Here is a 17,056-nt window from a genome sequence, read left to right on the forward strand (position 1 = left end):
GCAAACTGCCTTAATAATCGAACAATAACAGTCATTTCTCTTGAAATGGTCGAGAGCAGGTTACCTCCACAGCCAGGCACCACCAAGTGAAAAAAGCAGTGTATGTGTCCCTGGCCTTATACAATTGATAACTTTGATAAATAAAACTTTGAATCTGTTCAATATTGGGCAAACTGCCTTAATAATCGAACAATAACATAGTCATTTCTCTTCAAATGGTCGAGAGCAGGTTACCTCCACAGCCAGGCACCACCAAGTGAAAAAAACATTGTATGTCTCCCTGGCCTTATACATTTGATTACTTGAACAAATAAAACTTTGAGTCTGTTCAATATACTACTATCACTATGCCATGATTGGGCACTGCCACTGCATTTCAGGCATTAGCTACGCGAAATACGGATACGCCATATTAAGTTAATATTTTCCTCAACTTCAATGCGCCTGCGTTACCGGAAGTGATCAAAACGGAAACGGAATAGATCCAAACGGAGCATGCGCATCCGTGGTGCCTGGTCAGAGAGGTTCCTAGTTGTGGAGGTGGTGCCCAGCCAGAGAGGTAGACTGGCGAACCCTGATCGAATTAACGGACCTGAGAAAGTCAGCCGATGCGAGACAACCATATTACACCAGAGCGGGAGCACCAGGCCGAAATCGTCGTGATGCAAATGCTCAAGTCATTTGTTACTATTGTGGTAAGCCTGGACACTTTCAGAGGGACTGCATCGTGAAACGGCGGGATGAAGAGAGAGCAGATGGACAGCGGTATCCTCCAACTGCACCACCCGATAGGTAGCGGTACCCTCCAAATGCACCACTCGATAGGCAGCGGTATCCTTCAAATGGACCACCACCCCTGTCCAATTACCCAGGACGACAGGATGGACCGCCCCGACCAGCAAATCAACAATAGCCACTACCGAAACCGAACCAGCCTGACGTCAAGGAAAAGAAGCCGAAACAAAAGGGGAAAAGAAGAACAGCAACAAGAAAGTCTTTTCAAATAAACTTCACAGGGGGGCCGACAATTCAGATGAAATGTGATGATGTAACAATTTCTACGCTAGTGGATACTGGGGCTTCAATTAGTGTCATTGATTATGATTATTTTATGAAAATGTTACCACAGGAGAAATATCCGATTTTCCCAAGTTCTTACGGGGATAGTATTTGCTGTGCCGATGGGAATCATATGCAAATTATGGGCATAGTCACAATGAACATTGGTATTGGCAACAGGAAGTCAGTCACAATTGCCATGTCATCAAAGGACTTGCCCATACCCTCATTTTGGGTTTGGATTTTATCCACAAACAGGAGGCCATCATAAATGCTAGGACCAGGGAAGTGACATTCAAAGACTTGGGTACTATATCTATGGATTCGGCTGCACAGTTCAATGTGCAGGCCAGTGTGGCCTGTCGAGATAATGTAACTATCCCAGCATTATCGGAAGCGATTATACGAGGGAAAATAAAGTTTACAGATCGAATTGAAGGGCAGGCATGTACTATCCAACCGAAGCAAAGATTGGGGAATCGATATAGATTAATGGGAGCACACAGTATAGCGTATATTCAGAAGGGAATAGTCCCCCTTCGTGTTCTCAACCCTGCCCCATTCCCTGTCACATTACGGCGAGGAGCGGAAGTGGCTAGCGCATCCTCCATAGACTTAAATCAATCGGCATATGAATGCAATTTCATTTCTATGACAAAGGAGGGTATTGCCGTTGAGGACATAGGTATATCTTTTGAAGAACAACGATGTCAGATCGAGGAGGGTTCATTAAATGAAACAGAGCGGAAGGAATTGGATAAATTGTTGGAGGAATATAAGGACGTATTCGCTGAGGACCTTGCCGAGTTAGGAAAAGCCAAAAACTTTGAATGTGAGATTGAAACAGAACCAGGAACAGTAGTCCGTCAACGACCTTATAGAGTTCCCATGGCCTTACGAGATGTAATGGATCAACAAATTCAAAAGTTGCACCAGGCTGGGATTATTCAGAAATCAACTTCAAATTGGTCTTCCCCCGCTCTTTTGGTACCAAAACCAAAGGGGCATCGTCTCGTAATAGACTACCGAAATGTCAACAAATTAGTCCGATGCGATTCCCACCCCCTCCCCGTAGCAAATGAACAGTTGTTTAGCTGTGGGCCCGCCAGCCTCTTCTCCTCCATGGACTTACAGCAGGGATATTTTCAACTTAGGTTATCGCCAGCTTCAGCTCGAAAACTTGCATTTGTGGTCCCAAACGGATTGTGGGAGTTTACCAGGCTTCCAATGGGTTTAGTATCGGCACCCTCGATTTTCCAACGCTTCATGAATCAAACTCTCATGGATTTACCGAACGTTTTAGTGTACTTGGATGATATTATTGCGTTTTCCAGAAATTGGGCTGAGCACAAGGAGCATCTTCAAGGTATCTTTGAGCGACTGAGGGCGGCTGGTTTGCGTCTCAAACCAAGCAAGTGCCATTTCGCTCAAACTCAATTGAAGTTCTTAGGGCATAAACTGACTCGTGAAGGAGTAAAAGCTGATGACGAAAAACTCAAGGCCGTAAAGGATTATCCCCGCCCGACAAACGTAACTCAGGTAAGGGCTTTCTTAGGACTCGCAAATTACTACCGAAAAATGGTTAAGGGATTTAGTATCCTAGCCAGGCCAATAGTAAACCTTACCAGGAAGGAAGTGAAGTTTCAATGGACAGCCGAGTGCGAAGAAGCATTCAACAATCTCAAAAATGCTTTAACCTCGGACCATGTTGTATAAGCTTATCCTGATTTGAAGAAGGAAATGACAGTTCATTGCGATGCATCAAATTTTGCTGTCGGTTACACTCTGGTCCAAAAGGATGCTGACGGCAAGGAACGGGTAATAAGTTATGGCGGTCGAGATTTAACCCGTTCAGAGAAGAACTACTCCGCCGGGGAGCGCGAACTTTTGGCAGTAGTTTGCGCTTTGAAGTTTTTCAAGTTCTATCTCTATGGGCGAAAATTTCATGTGGAAACTGACCATAGCTCCCTTCAGTGGATCCTGAAACAAGACACTGATGGACTCCTGACCGGACGACTGGCAAGGTGGGCCTTAATATTGCAAAGTTACCAATTCACCATTTCTCACAAAAGTGGGAAGTCCAACGGCGATGCGGACGCTTTATCCAGGCGCACGTATGATGTACACACGTTACAGTGGGAGACTGTGGACATTAAAACATTACAAAGCGAAGAGCCAGACATCAGAGCCTTCAAGGACTACTGCCAAACTAAGACATTACCGCAAAGTGACAAACTTGCACGACAGATCCTTTTATCCGCTGATAAGTTCACTATCAACAAGAACGGAGTGTTGGTGTTCCTAGCAACCATTAAGAGAGGACAGCATCAAACTCTACATGAGGCCATCGTGCTTCCAACGGCACTCAGAGTGAAGTCCAACATGAATTCCATGAGGCACCTTTTGCTGGGCATGTCAGTGCTGATAGAACTTACCTCAAACTGAAGGAGCGTTTTATTGGCCGCAAATGTATACGGATACCAGAGAGTATGTAAAGACCTGTGTGGATTGTCAAATTCGGGCAGCATCTAAGGAAGTCGTAAAGGCACCCTTGCAACCGTTACCACTGGTTCCCATCTTCTCTAGATGGTCGGTAGATGTTGTAGGCCCCTTGCCTAAAGCTGTGTTCACACTAGCGTTTTAATACGAATTGAATACGAATTAAAACCTGAATTCGTATTAACTGTTCAGACTGAAATCGTTTTGGAATGATGCCAAATCGGTTTATCGAAAACGGTTCCAGCACCGTATTGAATTCGCATCAGAATTCGGATCGCCCGATACGCATTCGGTGTGAACAACTCAATGCGCATTAACAAGGCTGCCCTCCTGTGCGCATGCGCATTATGTTATTTCCGTTCTAGCACATGGAGAACGCATGATCTGTCATTTCGTTGTCAATAGTGCATGTAGTGTCAGATTTCTTCCGTTTGTCAGCTTTGCCGGCGTTGCTGTTCCTCATCTTGTTGGACATGTTGGACATCCATCTCCATGTTGCTGTTGTAGTAGCGACATTTGCGCCTCCTGATCAGGAGAGTCGATTCGTTCTCCTAATGGCCAATAGGCGGCGATACCGGTTAATGCGCATTGGCATGTTGTGTGTGAACACCCCAATTAATGCGAATTAACATTGATTCGTATTCCGGGGCACGTATTCCGGAATGCGCATTCAATACGTATTCAGTGTGAACGCAGCTTTAGACACCTCGCAACAACCGCTACCTTATAACTTTCATCGACCATTTCAGTGGCTGGCCAGAGGCATTCCCGGCTGCTGATATGAAGGCCACTACCATTGCTACATTTCTGGTGGATGAAATATTTGCGCGGTTTGGAAGTTTTGAGGCCATTCTATCAGATCGAGGAGCTCAGTTTTTAGGAAAACTATACCAAGAAACTGTACGGATTCTTGGGGCTCGAACACTCCTAACCTCAGGATACCGGCCACAGACAAATGGGAAGTTAGAACGCTTTCATCGCTCACTTGGTACTGCCTTAGAAAAGACAGTGTCTGACAAATCTCAGACATCATGGGATCTGCTAGTGCCAGGAGCATTGTTTGCCTTGCGGACTTCTACCAGTTCAAACACCACAGGATTAAGTGCCTATGAACTTGTTTATGGACGTCTGCCAAAGTTGCCCATTGAGTCCTCCATTCAAACAGAGGAGACTGATCAGCGCACATATTCGGACTATTATGAAACACTCGTTGCTAAGCTGGACTTGACGCATCAGGCTACCCATGATAACTTAGTGGCCAGTAGGGCCAAAATGAAAAAGCAGGCTGATAAGTCTTCTAAACCTAAGGAATTTAATGTGGGCCAGTTCGTTTGGTTATATTATCCAGTACGAAAAGTGGGTCAAAGTGCCAAGTTAACCCAGAAGTGGCAAGGACCGTTTCAAGTGATTGAGCGGATTGGGGAGGTTAACTAGAGAATCCGGTCTCTTCACAACAAACCGGTGTCAAAATTAGTGCATGTCAATCGGTTGCGGACCGCATACTATACTGACCAACGGCCCCAGACGACTCCCACAGCAGCTCCTTGAGGATGAACTGTTGGACACTATACCGCTAAATGAACTCCCGCAACCCGCTGCACAGAGGCCTGCGGCTACCACTGTGGCACCTCGACAGACCAATGAAACGCACGTCGTACCTGAGGTGGGGAATGCATCTCCTCCTCTGATTGACAATGCTACGATATCACCATCCCGGGTTGAATACAATCAGGACCAGTATCGTACACGGTCTGGTAGACTGGTTCGCCCCCCGCGGATAAACATTAGCGGATATTCTATGTCAACTGTGTACCCTTTTAAAATGACTATTGTCCGTTATTATTACAGGGTGATGCGACCAATGTGGACCTGCCTTCTCTTATTACTGATGCTGTCCTTTGGTGATGCCACGGAGCACAATATCTTGCGTGTTCCCTATGGGGTCATGTTTCAAGCCATGGGCAGTACGGCCTTGACGGATAGTTATTGGACGCACAGTTATGCTATCAATTACTTGTCATTCGATGATTTGGATTATCGTATGCGTAAACCGGATTGTGATGATGGCAGAGATGGTTACTGCTCTGTCATCGCAAAGACTATTCAAACAATACGGGAGGAACGGGAAACTACAGTCAAACGGATTAAACACATGCAACAACTGGTGAAGGAATTACTACCGCCACCAGTACGAACCACAGATGAGGCGAACACCAGCCGCAGGAGGAAACGGGGACTGATCAACATCATCGGGGATATCTCTTCCGCGTTGTTCGGGACAGTTTCACAGTCTCAGCTGGACCAGGTAGTAGCTCATCTGCAGAAATTAAGCCAGCAAGGGTCTCAAAATACAAATGAACTGGTTAAATTGAAACACGATCTATCTTCCATAATGAATGTTACTGATCAACGTATTCAACAAGCTTTCAATCTGATTCAATTGAATCGCAATACGATTAAACGGTTTGCTCCCCTGATGGCTGGATTGATGCAAAATGAGACACGAACAGAGGCAGCAGTACTTAGTACCCTAGGGCTGGTAAGAAACGTATTCCAGACGACTAACGCGTTTTTAGCATTGGAAATGCAAGTTCAGTCGTGGGTCCGTGCAGCTACCACACTCTTGGCCGGACGCTTACCGGTCGAACTGGTTCCTGTACCAGTTGTTCAAGGTACCCTTGATAACGTAACAAGATACCTGTACGAACATCATCCTGGATACGTCCTTACCCACCCTAAGGCGAATTATTATTATCAGGTCAGAAATGTCGTTTTCACACAAACAGCTTCTAATATTTTAATTACCATTCAACTTCCAATTGAGAAAATTCGGTCACATTTTCGGTTATACTCTGTGGTATCCTTGCCGGTGGCTATGAATGGTACGGTAACCAACTCTACTCAAATCATGGGTATTGACCCGTATTTTGGTATAACTGCTGATAAAGAGCACTATGTTTCCATTTCCCAGCAGGCTTTTCAATCATGTGTGGGTGAAGGGATCCTTGTTTGTGCCGCTAAGATGGCCATTGTACCTCGTTCCCAAAAGTCATGCCTAGCAGCACTATTTTTCGGTTACGATGATGAAATAATGAAGTTGTGTCAGATTGTTTATCAACCTCGGGCTCTTGCCAATGTATTTCATGCCCTCGGCGACAATTCATATTTTGCCAGCAGTATTGACGAATATTGGGAGGTTGAGTGCGAAGGTAGGCCAGTTTTTCGCACCCCGGCCTGCCGAACCTGTGTTGTCCGTCCTCAGTGCGGTTGTGCCCTGAAATCATCATCCAACTTGCTACCATCTATTAATGGAGTAGTCACCTACAATACCATTAATGCTCCAGTGTATATGTTACTTTCCGGGCCCTTGCAGCTTAAACCGCTTGATACTAGGCATATTTACCATGGCCAGGTTCATATCAAGCTTCCTGATATTGACTTGCATGAGGGTAACTGGAGTAACATCATGACACTGCATAAGGATAGCGCTCGTGATTTCCGTGCTATTGCAGCATCTATGGCGACTAAGACAAAGATGTATGACTCTACGGCTGACTGGGTGGATGATAATTTCTATGGCAAGAGTTTCCTGTCTTCCCCCATCTTTCCACCGGTAATATTAGTTGTCGCTCTGATCCATTTTGGGATCGTCGTATATCTTTGCGTACGAGTACGGAAGTTAGCTCTTTTGGTTTTGATGGCGCGTGTTCCACAGGTTGCGTCATCGTCCCTCCACTGGGAGGTGGTTAACAAAACTATTACATTGGATTTGACAGGCCAGGCGAAAGTCCTTGGCAATTTAGAACCATGGTTTTAGAACCATTGATGATACTGTACGTATGTTGTTATCTGTCAAATCTGGCTCGAGGTGTGTTACTATTCCACTGGGACATCTTCCGTTCCATTATTATAATGAAGCGCAGCAAATGGCACAGTTGACCGTTGTCACGCTTCGGTACACGTGCGGATTTGTTCACGTTCTTGTGGCTTACAAGGAGTCATGCTTGACGGCCCATCTTCGCGAGAAGTTTTGGATGCTTGCTATTCTGTTTGCAAGCATATTAAGAATGTTTTTCTTAACGCATTGACCTGAAAGTCAGGTAGCGGTGTGGTATTAGTGTGTCTAATCAACAACAGATTCTTTCCCAGAGGCAGCGATTGGGGTCAATCGCTAGGTGACGAGGGGGATATATGTGAGAAGGATGGATAAAGTTGTTTAAAGGTTATAATCTCAGTTCACCTTAGAGTTAGCATTTGTAACAGATCTCGGTCACACAGCGGCTCTTCAAAGGAATGAAATGATTATTTAAGGTATACGTATTTAGAAATTGGAAGTAAACAACAGTGTTGTTCAAGGGAATAAAATGATTACTTAAAATGCATGTTCAAAAATTAAAGATAAACAATTTAGGAGAAACTTGGCCGAAGTGTTGTAGTGACCAAACTAAAGTAAACCACTGGTCAAACTAAACCAACACATTGTATACTTTTTGGTTTGGAATTATTTATGATACGTGAGGTTATCAAGTTGGTTCTTTTCATTCAGAGGGAGGCGATGTTGATTCACACGCCAAATGATGCAAGATGACGGATCATACACCAAGCTAACCCCGTATCATGGGACCGCTTCGTCACTCGTATCAGGTGGTAAATGTCACCATCGCCTTAGTAACATGTAACAAACATATGAAGTGTATAAAAGTTGGGAGATCCGTTCCCTCAGGGAGAACCCAGCAAGTAAGAACAGAGGCTGTACTATAAGATCTATGGGAGAAATAAAGAGCAGAAACTTGGAATAATTGTTGAAGTCATTGAAGTCCCCCCCAAGGCAGAGCCTTACAACATATCGAACGCTAGAGAAATAAGCGAGGCAGAATATGTTCCTTAAGATGGCAACACAACAGTCTTGGGTACTAAATGGAACATAAACAGGGACACTCTGAGTGTGAAAGACGTTGATTACCAGATTCTCGTCCCCACCAAGCGCAACATATTGAAAAAAGTGGCGTCATACTATGACATATTTGGAATGATATCCGGTGTAACCGTGCGTCCTAGAATGCTTCTACAAAAACTATGGCTGTTCGATTTAGATTGGGACACGCCAATCTCGCAGGACAGTGATCTGTACGCTGAACTTCAGTCGATTGAACGTGATCTGAAGGACGTCGCTGGTGTGGAGATTGATCGATGTTTAGTACCTCCAATGTTCCGTGGTCAGTTAACATTACCTAAGGTTTCACTCCATGGTATGAGTGATGCATCAGAGGATGCCATGGGGGTGGGAAACTGGCTGAGATGGGCTGAATCGGGGGATGGAGAAGCTGAACTATCATTCGTATGTGCTCGCTCATGGCTCACACCATTGAAACAATCCAGTATTCCAAGAAAGGAATTACAAGCAATGCTGCTTCTTAGTCGATTGGTGGTTACTGTTCGCGATGCGCTACGTCTTGAAATCGAGTCTGTGAAACTTTGGACCGACAGTAAAACGGTTATAAGTTGGCTCCAAGGACATTCGAAGGCATTTCGATCATACGTCGCCTGCCGAGTTGGTGAAGTCACCCAGAACTTTGATCCGGTCACAGAAATCGCCTTTGTACCTACTGACGAAAATGTCATCGATCTGGTATCGCGTGGTGGAACTGTAGACCAAATGAGAAATGTGATCGCGGGTCCAGCATTCCTCCGCAAATCGCCGTCAGAATGGCCCAGCGCTCCAAAACTGAAAATGAACTCTGATGATGCTGAACTGAAAAAGTTCCATGTGCGCAATGCCAAAGTCCTTGCTCTGCAACTAGTCGCTGACTTTCCGGAACAACCCATCTTGAATCCCATCGATTACTCAAGTTGGACACGTCTTACTATGGTAACAGCAAGGATTCTGTCGTTGTCCAAATTACCGAAAAATCAATGGCTCAGTCGTCTCACAGAGACAGTCGCAAAGTTTCCTACCTTGGCAAGAATCAAGGAAGCAGAACTCTATTGGATCAGATATGCCCAGCGAGATCTGAACTTTACTGATCACAACCTTCGGAAACTCAACCCAATTCTCGATGAGAAACAACAAGTGTATCGCGTTAGAGGACGTCTAGATCGAGCTCCTGTCTCTTACGACATGCGTCATCCATACTTACTGCCTAGAAGAAATCGCATCTCGCTCCTGATTGCGCATGAAAAACATCGCTATGCTCTCCATGGTGGACAATTACGCACATTTACTGAGATTCGAAGGTCCTATTGGATCATTGGGGACATGAAACTTGCTAGTGCTATCATAAAAGACTGTAAAATATGCATCAGGAACAATGCTCAGGCTCTTCAGACTCTGATGGCCGATTTACCGCTATGCAGGTTGAAACCATTCACCCCAGCATTCTTCACAACCTTTGTGGATTATCTAGGTCCTATCAATGTGAAACTGAACAGAAACACTGTAAGTCGAGGTTATGGTGCTCTGTTTACCTGCGCTGTCGTCCGTGCTGTGCACGTAACCTGTGTTCAGGACCTGACCACAGAAGCATTTCTGATGGCACTTGATCGCTTTGTAGCTATCCGTGGAGCTCCTGCCCATATGCGTAGTGACAATGCAACTTGCTTCCGAGGAGCGGACAATACGATCAACGATCTGAACTTGAAATTTGACAAAGAGAAAATCTTGGCAGCTAGCACCAGGTTCAAGATTGACTGGAAATTTGGTCCTGGTGATGGGGCCCCATCACCAGGGGGCTGTCGAAAGAATGGTTCAAGAGGTGAAAAAGGGCATGAGACATATGGTCCATGCTGATAAGTTGACATTCGTCGAGTGGGAAACTGTATTTTCACAGATTTCTGCATTGATTAATAGCCGTCCGATCAGTGCAGTTGCATCATCGCCACTGGACGAACCCCCGCTGACACCCAATCACTTCCTGATTGGACGTGGAGATTTGTTGTCGCCCGAAGTCCCATGTGAGGATTACGTTGGAGATCTTCACAAACGTCGTGCTCTGTGCCGTAAACTAGTTGATAATTTCTGGTGTAGGTGGATGGTCAACATCCATAAACTATCTGCTCGCTACAAATGGTCTGAGGCTAGGGAAAACCTCAGAATAGGTGACGTTGTTCTAGTCATCGATGACAAAATCAAACGTGCTCACTGGAAAATGGCCGAGGTTGAAAAAGTATTCCCAGGAGAGGACAATTTCGTTCGAGTTGTCGACGTCAGAATCCCCTCAGGACTGATCTTGAAACGTCCAGTTACTAAATTGGTTCTCCTTATGAGTAGACTTGCGAGAACAGACTTAAATGATACCGAGTAACAAGTGTGTGAAAGGACAGAACTCTAGACGTGGAAGTGTAAAAATTCACGATATTCCGCGAAACTGACACTTTAAACTTTAGAAATCTCATAAAAATCATCAATCATGCAGTGAGTCTATATGTTGATGTGGTCAATTTAAGGTTTAGCATTGGTTTCAGATTTACACAGTGTTGAAAGTTTGAGTGTAGTGTTATCTGGTGAAATTTTAGTGTTGCCTTGAGTTGCAAAACTGTGGTTGAATTAAGGTTACTGTCAATGTTTGGTTCTAAATTGAACTAGCAAAGTTAACTCATTTCAAGTTTTTAAAGTTTTAGAGTTAAGCATTATGTTATATAGTGATTTTGGATTTGTTAGAATCATTGTAGGTTTGTACTTCCTAGTACTTCCAAAGATTGGAAGATGGACTATCAAATTCATAGTTAAACAAGATTATGTTTGTGAACAGTGAAACGTTATCCGAACTGTAATCAGTGATACTGCTGTTAGGGGTGAAAATGTCACTTCATTTGGACTATCAGCTCTCAGTAGTAAGGACATGCCTGTCCAATGGTGTCCCCTGGGATGTTATGAGAAGTCATTGTGTTAATGTCACAACCTTTTGCCGACGACACTTTTCGTCTTCCGCGCTTGCCGGAAAAAACTACGACACCAACGAATGAACGAAGTCCAACACGATTTGGGAAATTTTTTATTTCCTACTTCTACGCTTGTAAATCCTCTTTTAAAGTGAATATAAACGAAAAAGGATATCTACGAGTTATCACGTATATTCTCCCAATCGTGGCCGATCAAATACACAACAAGTAGGTTGTTCTCTTCAAAGGCTGAGATGTCCTAAATGAGGAGCTAGCTATTCAATGTGTCTCAAAGACAGTAGGTTGTTCTCTTCAAAGGCTGAGATGTACTGGATGTGGAGCTCTCTATACAGGCTGTTTCAAAGACTATAGTTCGTTCGCTTCAAAGGCTGAGATGTCCTTGATCAGGACACTAACCCTAACCCTAACCCTCACCCCACGTGACTTCATCGACGAGTGTGCGAAATCCTTTTGTTCGGCCTCATTCAGCCTTTTGTCGCCTCCTTGGTCGGTCGACTGGCTTCCCCTCCTGTCGATTTTTGCTTTTCTCGGATTTTCGACCACAGTATTTTGTGTCTTTCCTCTCAGACTTGCCTGAATCTCACACGGCTCTTTATCTATCTTTCTTCGGGTCACCCTAGGGAGCTTCTTCGCTCGGCTAGGGGGGACGGCATCGTAGCAGACCATTGGGGGGCGTGCTCGAGCCAGAGATATGAGATATATATATGTAACTGTCGCCTTGGGAGTCTTGCGTAGGCTCGCCAGTGAGCACAGTGGAGATAAATCGGGCGTTGCAGTTCCTCTCTGAACGCGCCGATAGGCGATTATATAGGGGAAGTCCCGCTCGACTATTTTTTAGTCTGATTCGAACTCTAAAATTTTCTACAATTTTACATCGCCATAGCCAGACAGTGCACACATATATACTGGGCAAGCTTACGTCAGAGTCACCCTACGAGCTGTCAGTTCGCCCTTGCGTAATTTTAGAATTTTCGGGCGATTCCTAGCCATGCAAGCAAGAGCAAAATTTCTAAGCCGGCATTTGTGTCCCTTGTTTCGTAAGTACAAAGCCTAGAGTTCCTAAACCCATGTCAGATAACAAGGAATAGCGCCCTTGTTTAGCTCTTTACTTCCACCCGGGGTAACTTCCCTAGTGATCTTTTTCACGTGGGTGGGGGGTTGAGAGCTTTCTGTCCTTCCTAAATGTAATCTCTATTTGTTTTGCAGAATCAACGCTTTAGAGCGTACAACGTGCCAACATGGGAACTAAAACGCCATTTGATCCGGTGTGAGCTTCGCGCTCTGCAAGGTTCTCGCAAAGCTGGGTAAACCTCAAGGGACAGAAAACCCAACTCCCCGCCCAATTTTGCCCAAAATTTGAGGACGTTTTTTCCCGGCGGCTAAGCTTTGATGTAAATAGTATTGCGCTAAGAGACCCAGATAATTTCGTTGCCGGCCAGTTGCACGAGCATGCCAGTTCTTGGGATGAAATTCTTCCCCCTGACGACCCTATGTCGCAACAGTACAGCCACTGGCTACATAATGGAGCGGACATAGAGCCATTTTTTAAGCATTTCAAGGGAAATTTTAAAGGGCAAGCATTTGACTCTCAGCGCCCGCCTTCTGAGTCGTTCCAAAATTCGCCCTCCTGTGCTAAATTTGCAAGCTTTATTGCATCAGAGTTGGAACAAAGAATAAAGCCATCTTTAGAGAATGCGGTAGAGGTACTTCCTATTGTGACATCCTAGGCGCGGGAAACCCGGCGGCATCTCCGCTCGTTAAATCGTACATAAAACATATAGCAGGGGAGCAAGCAAGAGCTCAGGTTGTTCCCACTCAGGCCAGGCCCATGTTTCTCTCAAAAAGATGATCAAATAACTCGTAGTAACCTGTCGCCAAGGCAACGTTTCGCTCTACATAGAGATCAAGCTTATTTTAAACTTCAATTCTTTGCGGGAGATCGTGCCAGTGATTTAGGCAGAGTCGCAAGCCAACTTAGAGGTGTGCAGCGATTCACGGACAACTCGGGTGTGGCGATATCGCACTCCTTCACAAAAGCGAATAGGAGGCTACCGGCGTTTGCAACACTTTCACGGTTACACGCTGTGCCAATGTTGCTACCTGCCCGATTGCGGGTCTTGACCGTTATGTAAGCTGGGCTCGTTCATGGGCGGTGGATCTCTCCTTAGGTTATCTCTTTAGAGTGGTATCGGAAAATGGTACCGTCTTAAATAAACCCGTGTCATACATTACTATGTATCATCGCCTGATCCATTACCTACATATCCTCAGCATATACCAGGGTGAGACCCCTCACAGCATAAGAGCGGGTTGCTCTATCACCCTAGCACTTTCTGATGCGCAGCAACCTCTTCACCCTCGTGAAAGTAACGCCACCGACACGATCGCCACCGACACGATGAGGCACGTGGGTTGGTCGACAAGAAAATCTTATGCTTATTACACTAGGGAAGGCTCGTTGAAGCGAGCTATCGCCTTTGTCCGTAGTTTGGCTAGCTCCTCAAGTGCACCACTCAGGCTGGAAAGAGACTTCGAGCAGTATGCATCCTTTAATGCCTTGCCGCCAGCGCTATATAATTTTCACGCAAATCTGATTCAGCACAAAATACGATTGTAAGCGCTCATTCAATTACATTAGTTCATTAATTCAATGATATGCATGCATACATGTTCACAACGAGGACTTCTATATCACGGTAATCGCAGGCCCCTAAACCAAAACTCTTCATCAAGTTCTAGCTTCTATCATCATTCTCACTAAAGTGATTTCGGTAATAATACGTTTTGCGTTTGCATCATGTTAACTCCCGTTTCTGTAGCTGTATGTCACGTATAAACATGTGCTCTTGGTTCAAAGGAATAAAAGTATCTCTGTATAAGATAATGTATCCGCCTTGTATAATTTTCTTTCACGCGTTGGAGAAGTTATAGGAGTTTTGGGAGTGGTGGGAGTGTTGGAATAGGAATGAGCGAGATTTTGCATGGCGCATTCGAAATTGAAGGAATGTCGTGCTCAGTTCCTCCCAATACTCTTCCTCATGAGCACACGATTGGATGGAGTCACGTGGGGTGCTATCACACCCCACGTGACTTCATCGACGAGTGTGCGAAATCCTTTTGTTCGGCCTCATTCAGCCTTTTGCCCCGAGAGGGGAGGAGAATGGCTGCTCCCCAGCTGTTCTGTTCGAGGAGACAAGACCACAATTGATTTTTTAAACCGTTTAGCAGTTAAATTGTCAATGTTTGACCGCGACGCATCAAATACTGCGTGGGGTTGGGAATCTGAAATTTAGATTATGTTATTCCGGAGAGTCGGGCAAGTAAATGGTGAAAAATAAACTGGTAGTTGACCACGGGAATTTTTTTTTTGGTAATCGACAAATTAGACAGACTTTGATATTTGCACTCTTCAGCCAACTGGTAGAAAAACTCAAAACACGCCCCCTATTACCCAATTAGCAAAATTCGAAATTAATTTTTTCATTAAATAATTTCTTTATATCTGTAGACTTGCCACAGCAAATATTTTTTCAAAACCTCTCCAAATATGTACTTGAGAGTTAAAAACATGCACTCGTCTAATTGATAGGCCTAGTTCATACATTAGAAATAGCGTCGTCAGCTTTCTTAAGACGTTTGCTTTGCCCACCCACCCACCCTAGTTCTCCGTCCTTTCGCTTTTCTGCTTTTGCAGATGTCGTGCTCAGTTCCTCCCAATACTCTTCCTCATGAGCACACGATTGGATGGAGTCACGTGGGGTGCTATCAAACATTACTGGATGAGGAGCTAGCTATTCAATGTGTCTTAAAGACAGTCGGTTGTCCTCTTTAAAGGCTGAGATGTACTGGATGTGGAGCTCCCTATTCAGGTTGTCTCAAAGACATGTACAGTACGTTGTTCTCTTCAAAGGGTGAGATTTACTGGATGAGGAGCTAGATATTCATGGTGTCTCAAAGATAGTAGCTTGTTCTCTTCAAAGGGTGAAATGTACTGGACGAGGAGCTAGCTATTCAAGGTGTTTCAAAGACAGCAGGTTGTTCTCTTGAAATGCTGAGATTAAATGGATGTGGAGCTCCCTCTCCAGGTTGTCTCAAAGACAATAGGTTGTTCTCTTCAAAAGGGTGAGATTTACTGGATGAGGAGCTAGCTATTCAAGGTGTCTCAAAGACAGTAGGTTGTTCTCTTCAAAGGGTGAGGTGTACTGGATGAGTGGCTAGCTAATTAAGGTGTTTCAAATACAGAAGGTTGTTCTCTGCAAAGGCTGACATGCACTGGATGTGGAGCTCCCTATTCAGGTTGTCTCAAAGACAGAAGGTTGTCCTCTTCAAAGGGTGAGATTTAATGCATGTGAATTTCCCTATTCAGGTTGTCTCAAAGACAATAGGTTGTTCTCTTCAAAGGGTGAGATGTACTCGATCAGGAGCTAGCTTTCAAGGTTTCTAAAAGACAACGGGTTGTCCTCTTCAAAGGGTGAGATGTATTGGATGAGGAGCTAGCTATTTAAGTTGTATCAACATGATCAAAAACAATAGGTTGCTCTCTTCAAAAGATGAGATGAACTGGAGCTTGTTATTCAAGGTGTATCAAAGACAGTAGGATATTCTCTTGAAAGACTGAAGTGTACTGGATGAGGATCTAGCTATTCAAGGCGTCTCAAAGACTACAGGTTGTTCTCTTCAAAGGGTGAGATATACTGGATGAGGAGCTAGATATTCATGGTGTCTCAAAGACAGTAGCTTGTTCTCTTCAAAGGGTGAAATGTACTGGACGAGGAGCTAGCTATTCAAGGTGTTTCAAAGACAGAAGGTTGTTCTCTTCAAATGCTGACATGCATTGGATGTGGAGCTCCCTATCCAGGTTGTCTCGAAGACAATAGGTTGTTCTCTTCAAAGGGTGAGATGTACTGGATGAGGAGATAGCTATTCACCGTGTCTCAAAGACAGTAGGTTGTTCTCTTCAAAGGGTGAGATGAACTGGAGCTTGTTATTCAAGGTGTATCAAAGACAGTCATTGGAAAAAGCTTTGACTATTGCACGTCGTGTTGAACAAGCACAGAAAGAATCGAAAACGATGGAAAAAGAGGCCGCTAAATCAGAGGATACAGTCCATGCAATGAAAGCCCATCATAAAAAGCCAAGCCATCGACAGTCGTTTTCAAAACCTACGAGGCCTACGCCGTCTACTGACAATCGCTCATGCTATAGGTGTGGTTCAAGATCACATCTTGCTAACTCTAAGGACTGTCGTGCTACACAAGTTACTTGTCATGCCTGTGGCAAGAAAGGTCACTTACAGAAGTTATGTATGCAGGCAAAACGTACAAATGCTACTACAGTTAGGCACCTACAACTCGATCATACTTTGGAGAATGATCTTACTGGTTGTGTGACTACACATTCCGTGCCTGGACCTGAGATGCATGTGCTGTCACTTGTGAATGCACCCAAGGACACCAATGCAAGCTCGTGTACGATTACGATGAACCATGTTCCAATGCGCATGTTAGTCGATACAGGAAGTCCGAGAACTCTAATCTCCGAAGCGCAATACGAAAAGTATTTCGCCCACGTTCCCTTACAACCTGCTGAGGTACAACTC

General features: G+C 44.6%; 1 protein-coding gene across 1 annotated transcript; it reads left to right on the forward strand.

Annotated features, from left to right (window-relative positions):
• The first annotated feature begins 8,617 nt into the window (after positions 1-8,617).
• Positions 8,618-10,345, forward strand: LOC135503548 (uncharacterized). Its single transcript, XM_064797150.1, has one exon. It carries the CDS (start codon positions 8,618-8,620, stop codon positions 10,343-10,345), a length of 1,728 nt encoding a protein of 575 aa, XP_064653220.1.
• Positions 10,346-17,056: the final 6,711 nt, after the last annotated feature.

Source organism: Lineus longissimus, unplaced genomic scaffold (assembly GCF_910592395.1).
Source record: "Lineus longissimus unplaced genomic scaffold, tnLinLong1.2, whole genome shotgun sequence".
Lineage (NCBI taxonomy): Eukaryota > Metazoa > Nemertea > Pilidiophora > Heteronemertea > Lineidae > Lineus > Lineus longissimus.

What these genes read in the sequence shown, in the direction of transcription:
- LOC135503548 (XM_064797150.1), top strand. Translation starts at nt 8,618, where the DNA reads ATGCTTCTACAAAAACTATGGCTGTTCGATTTAGATTGGGACACGCCA.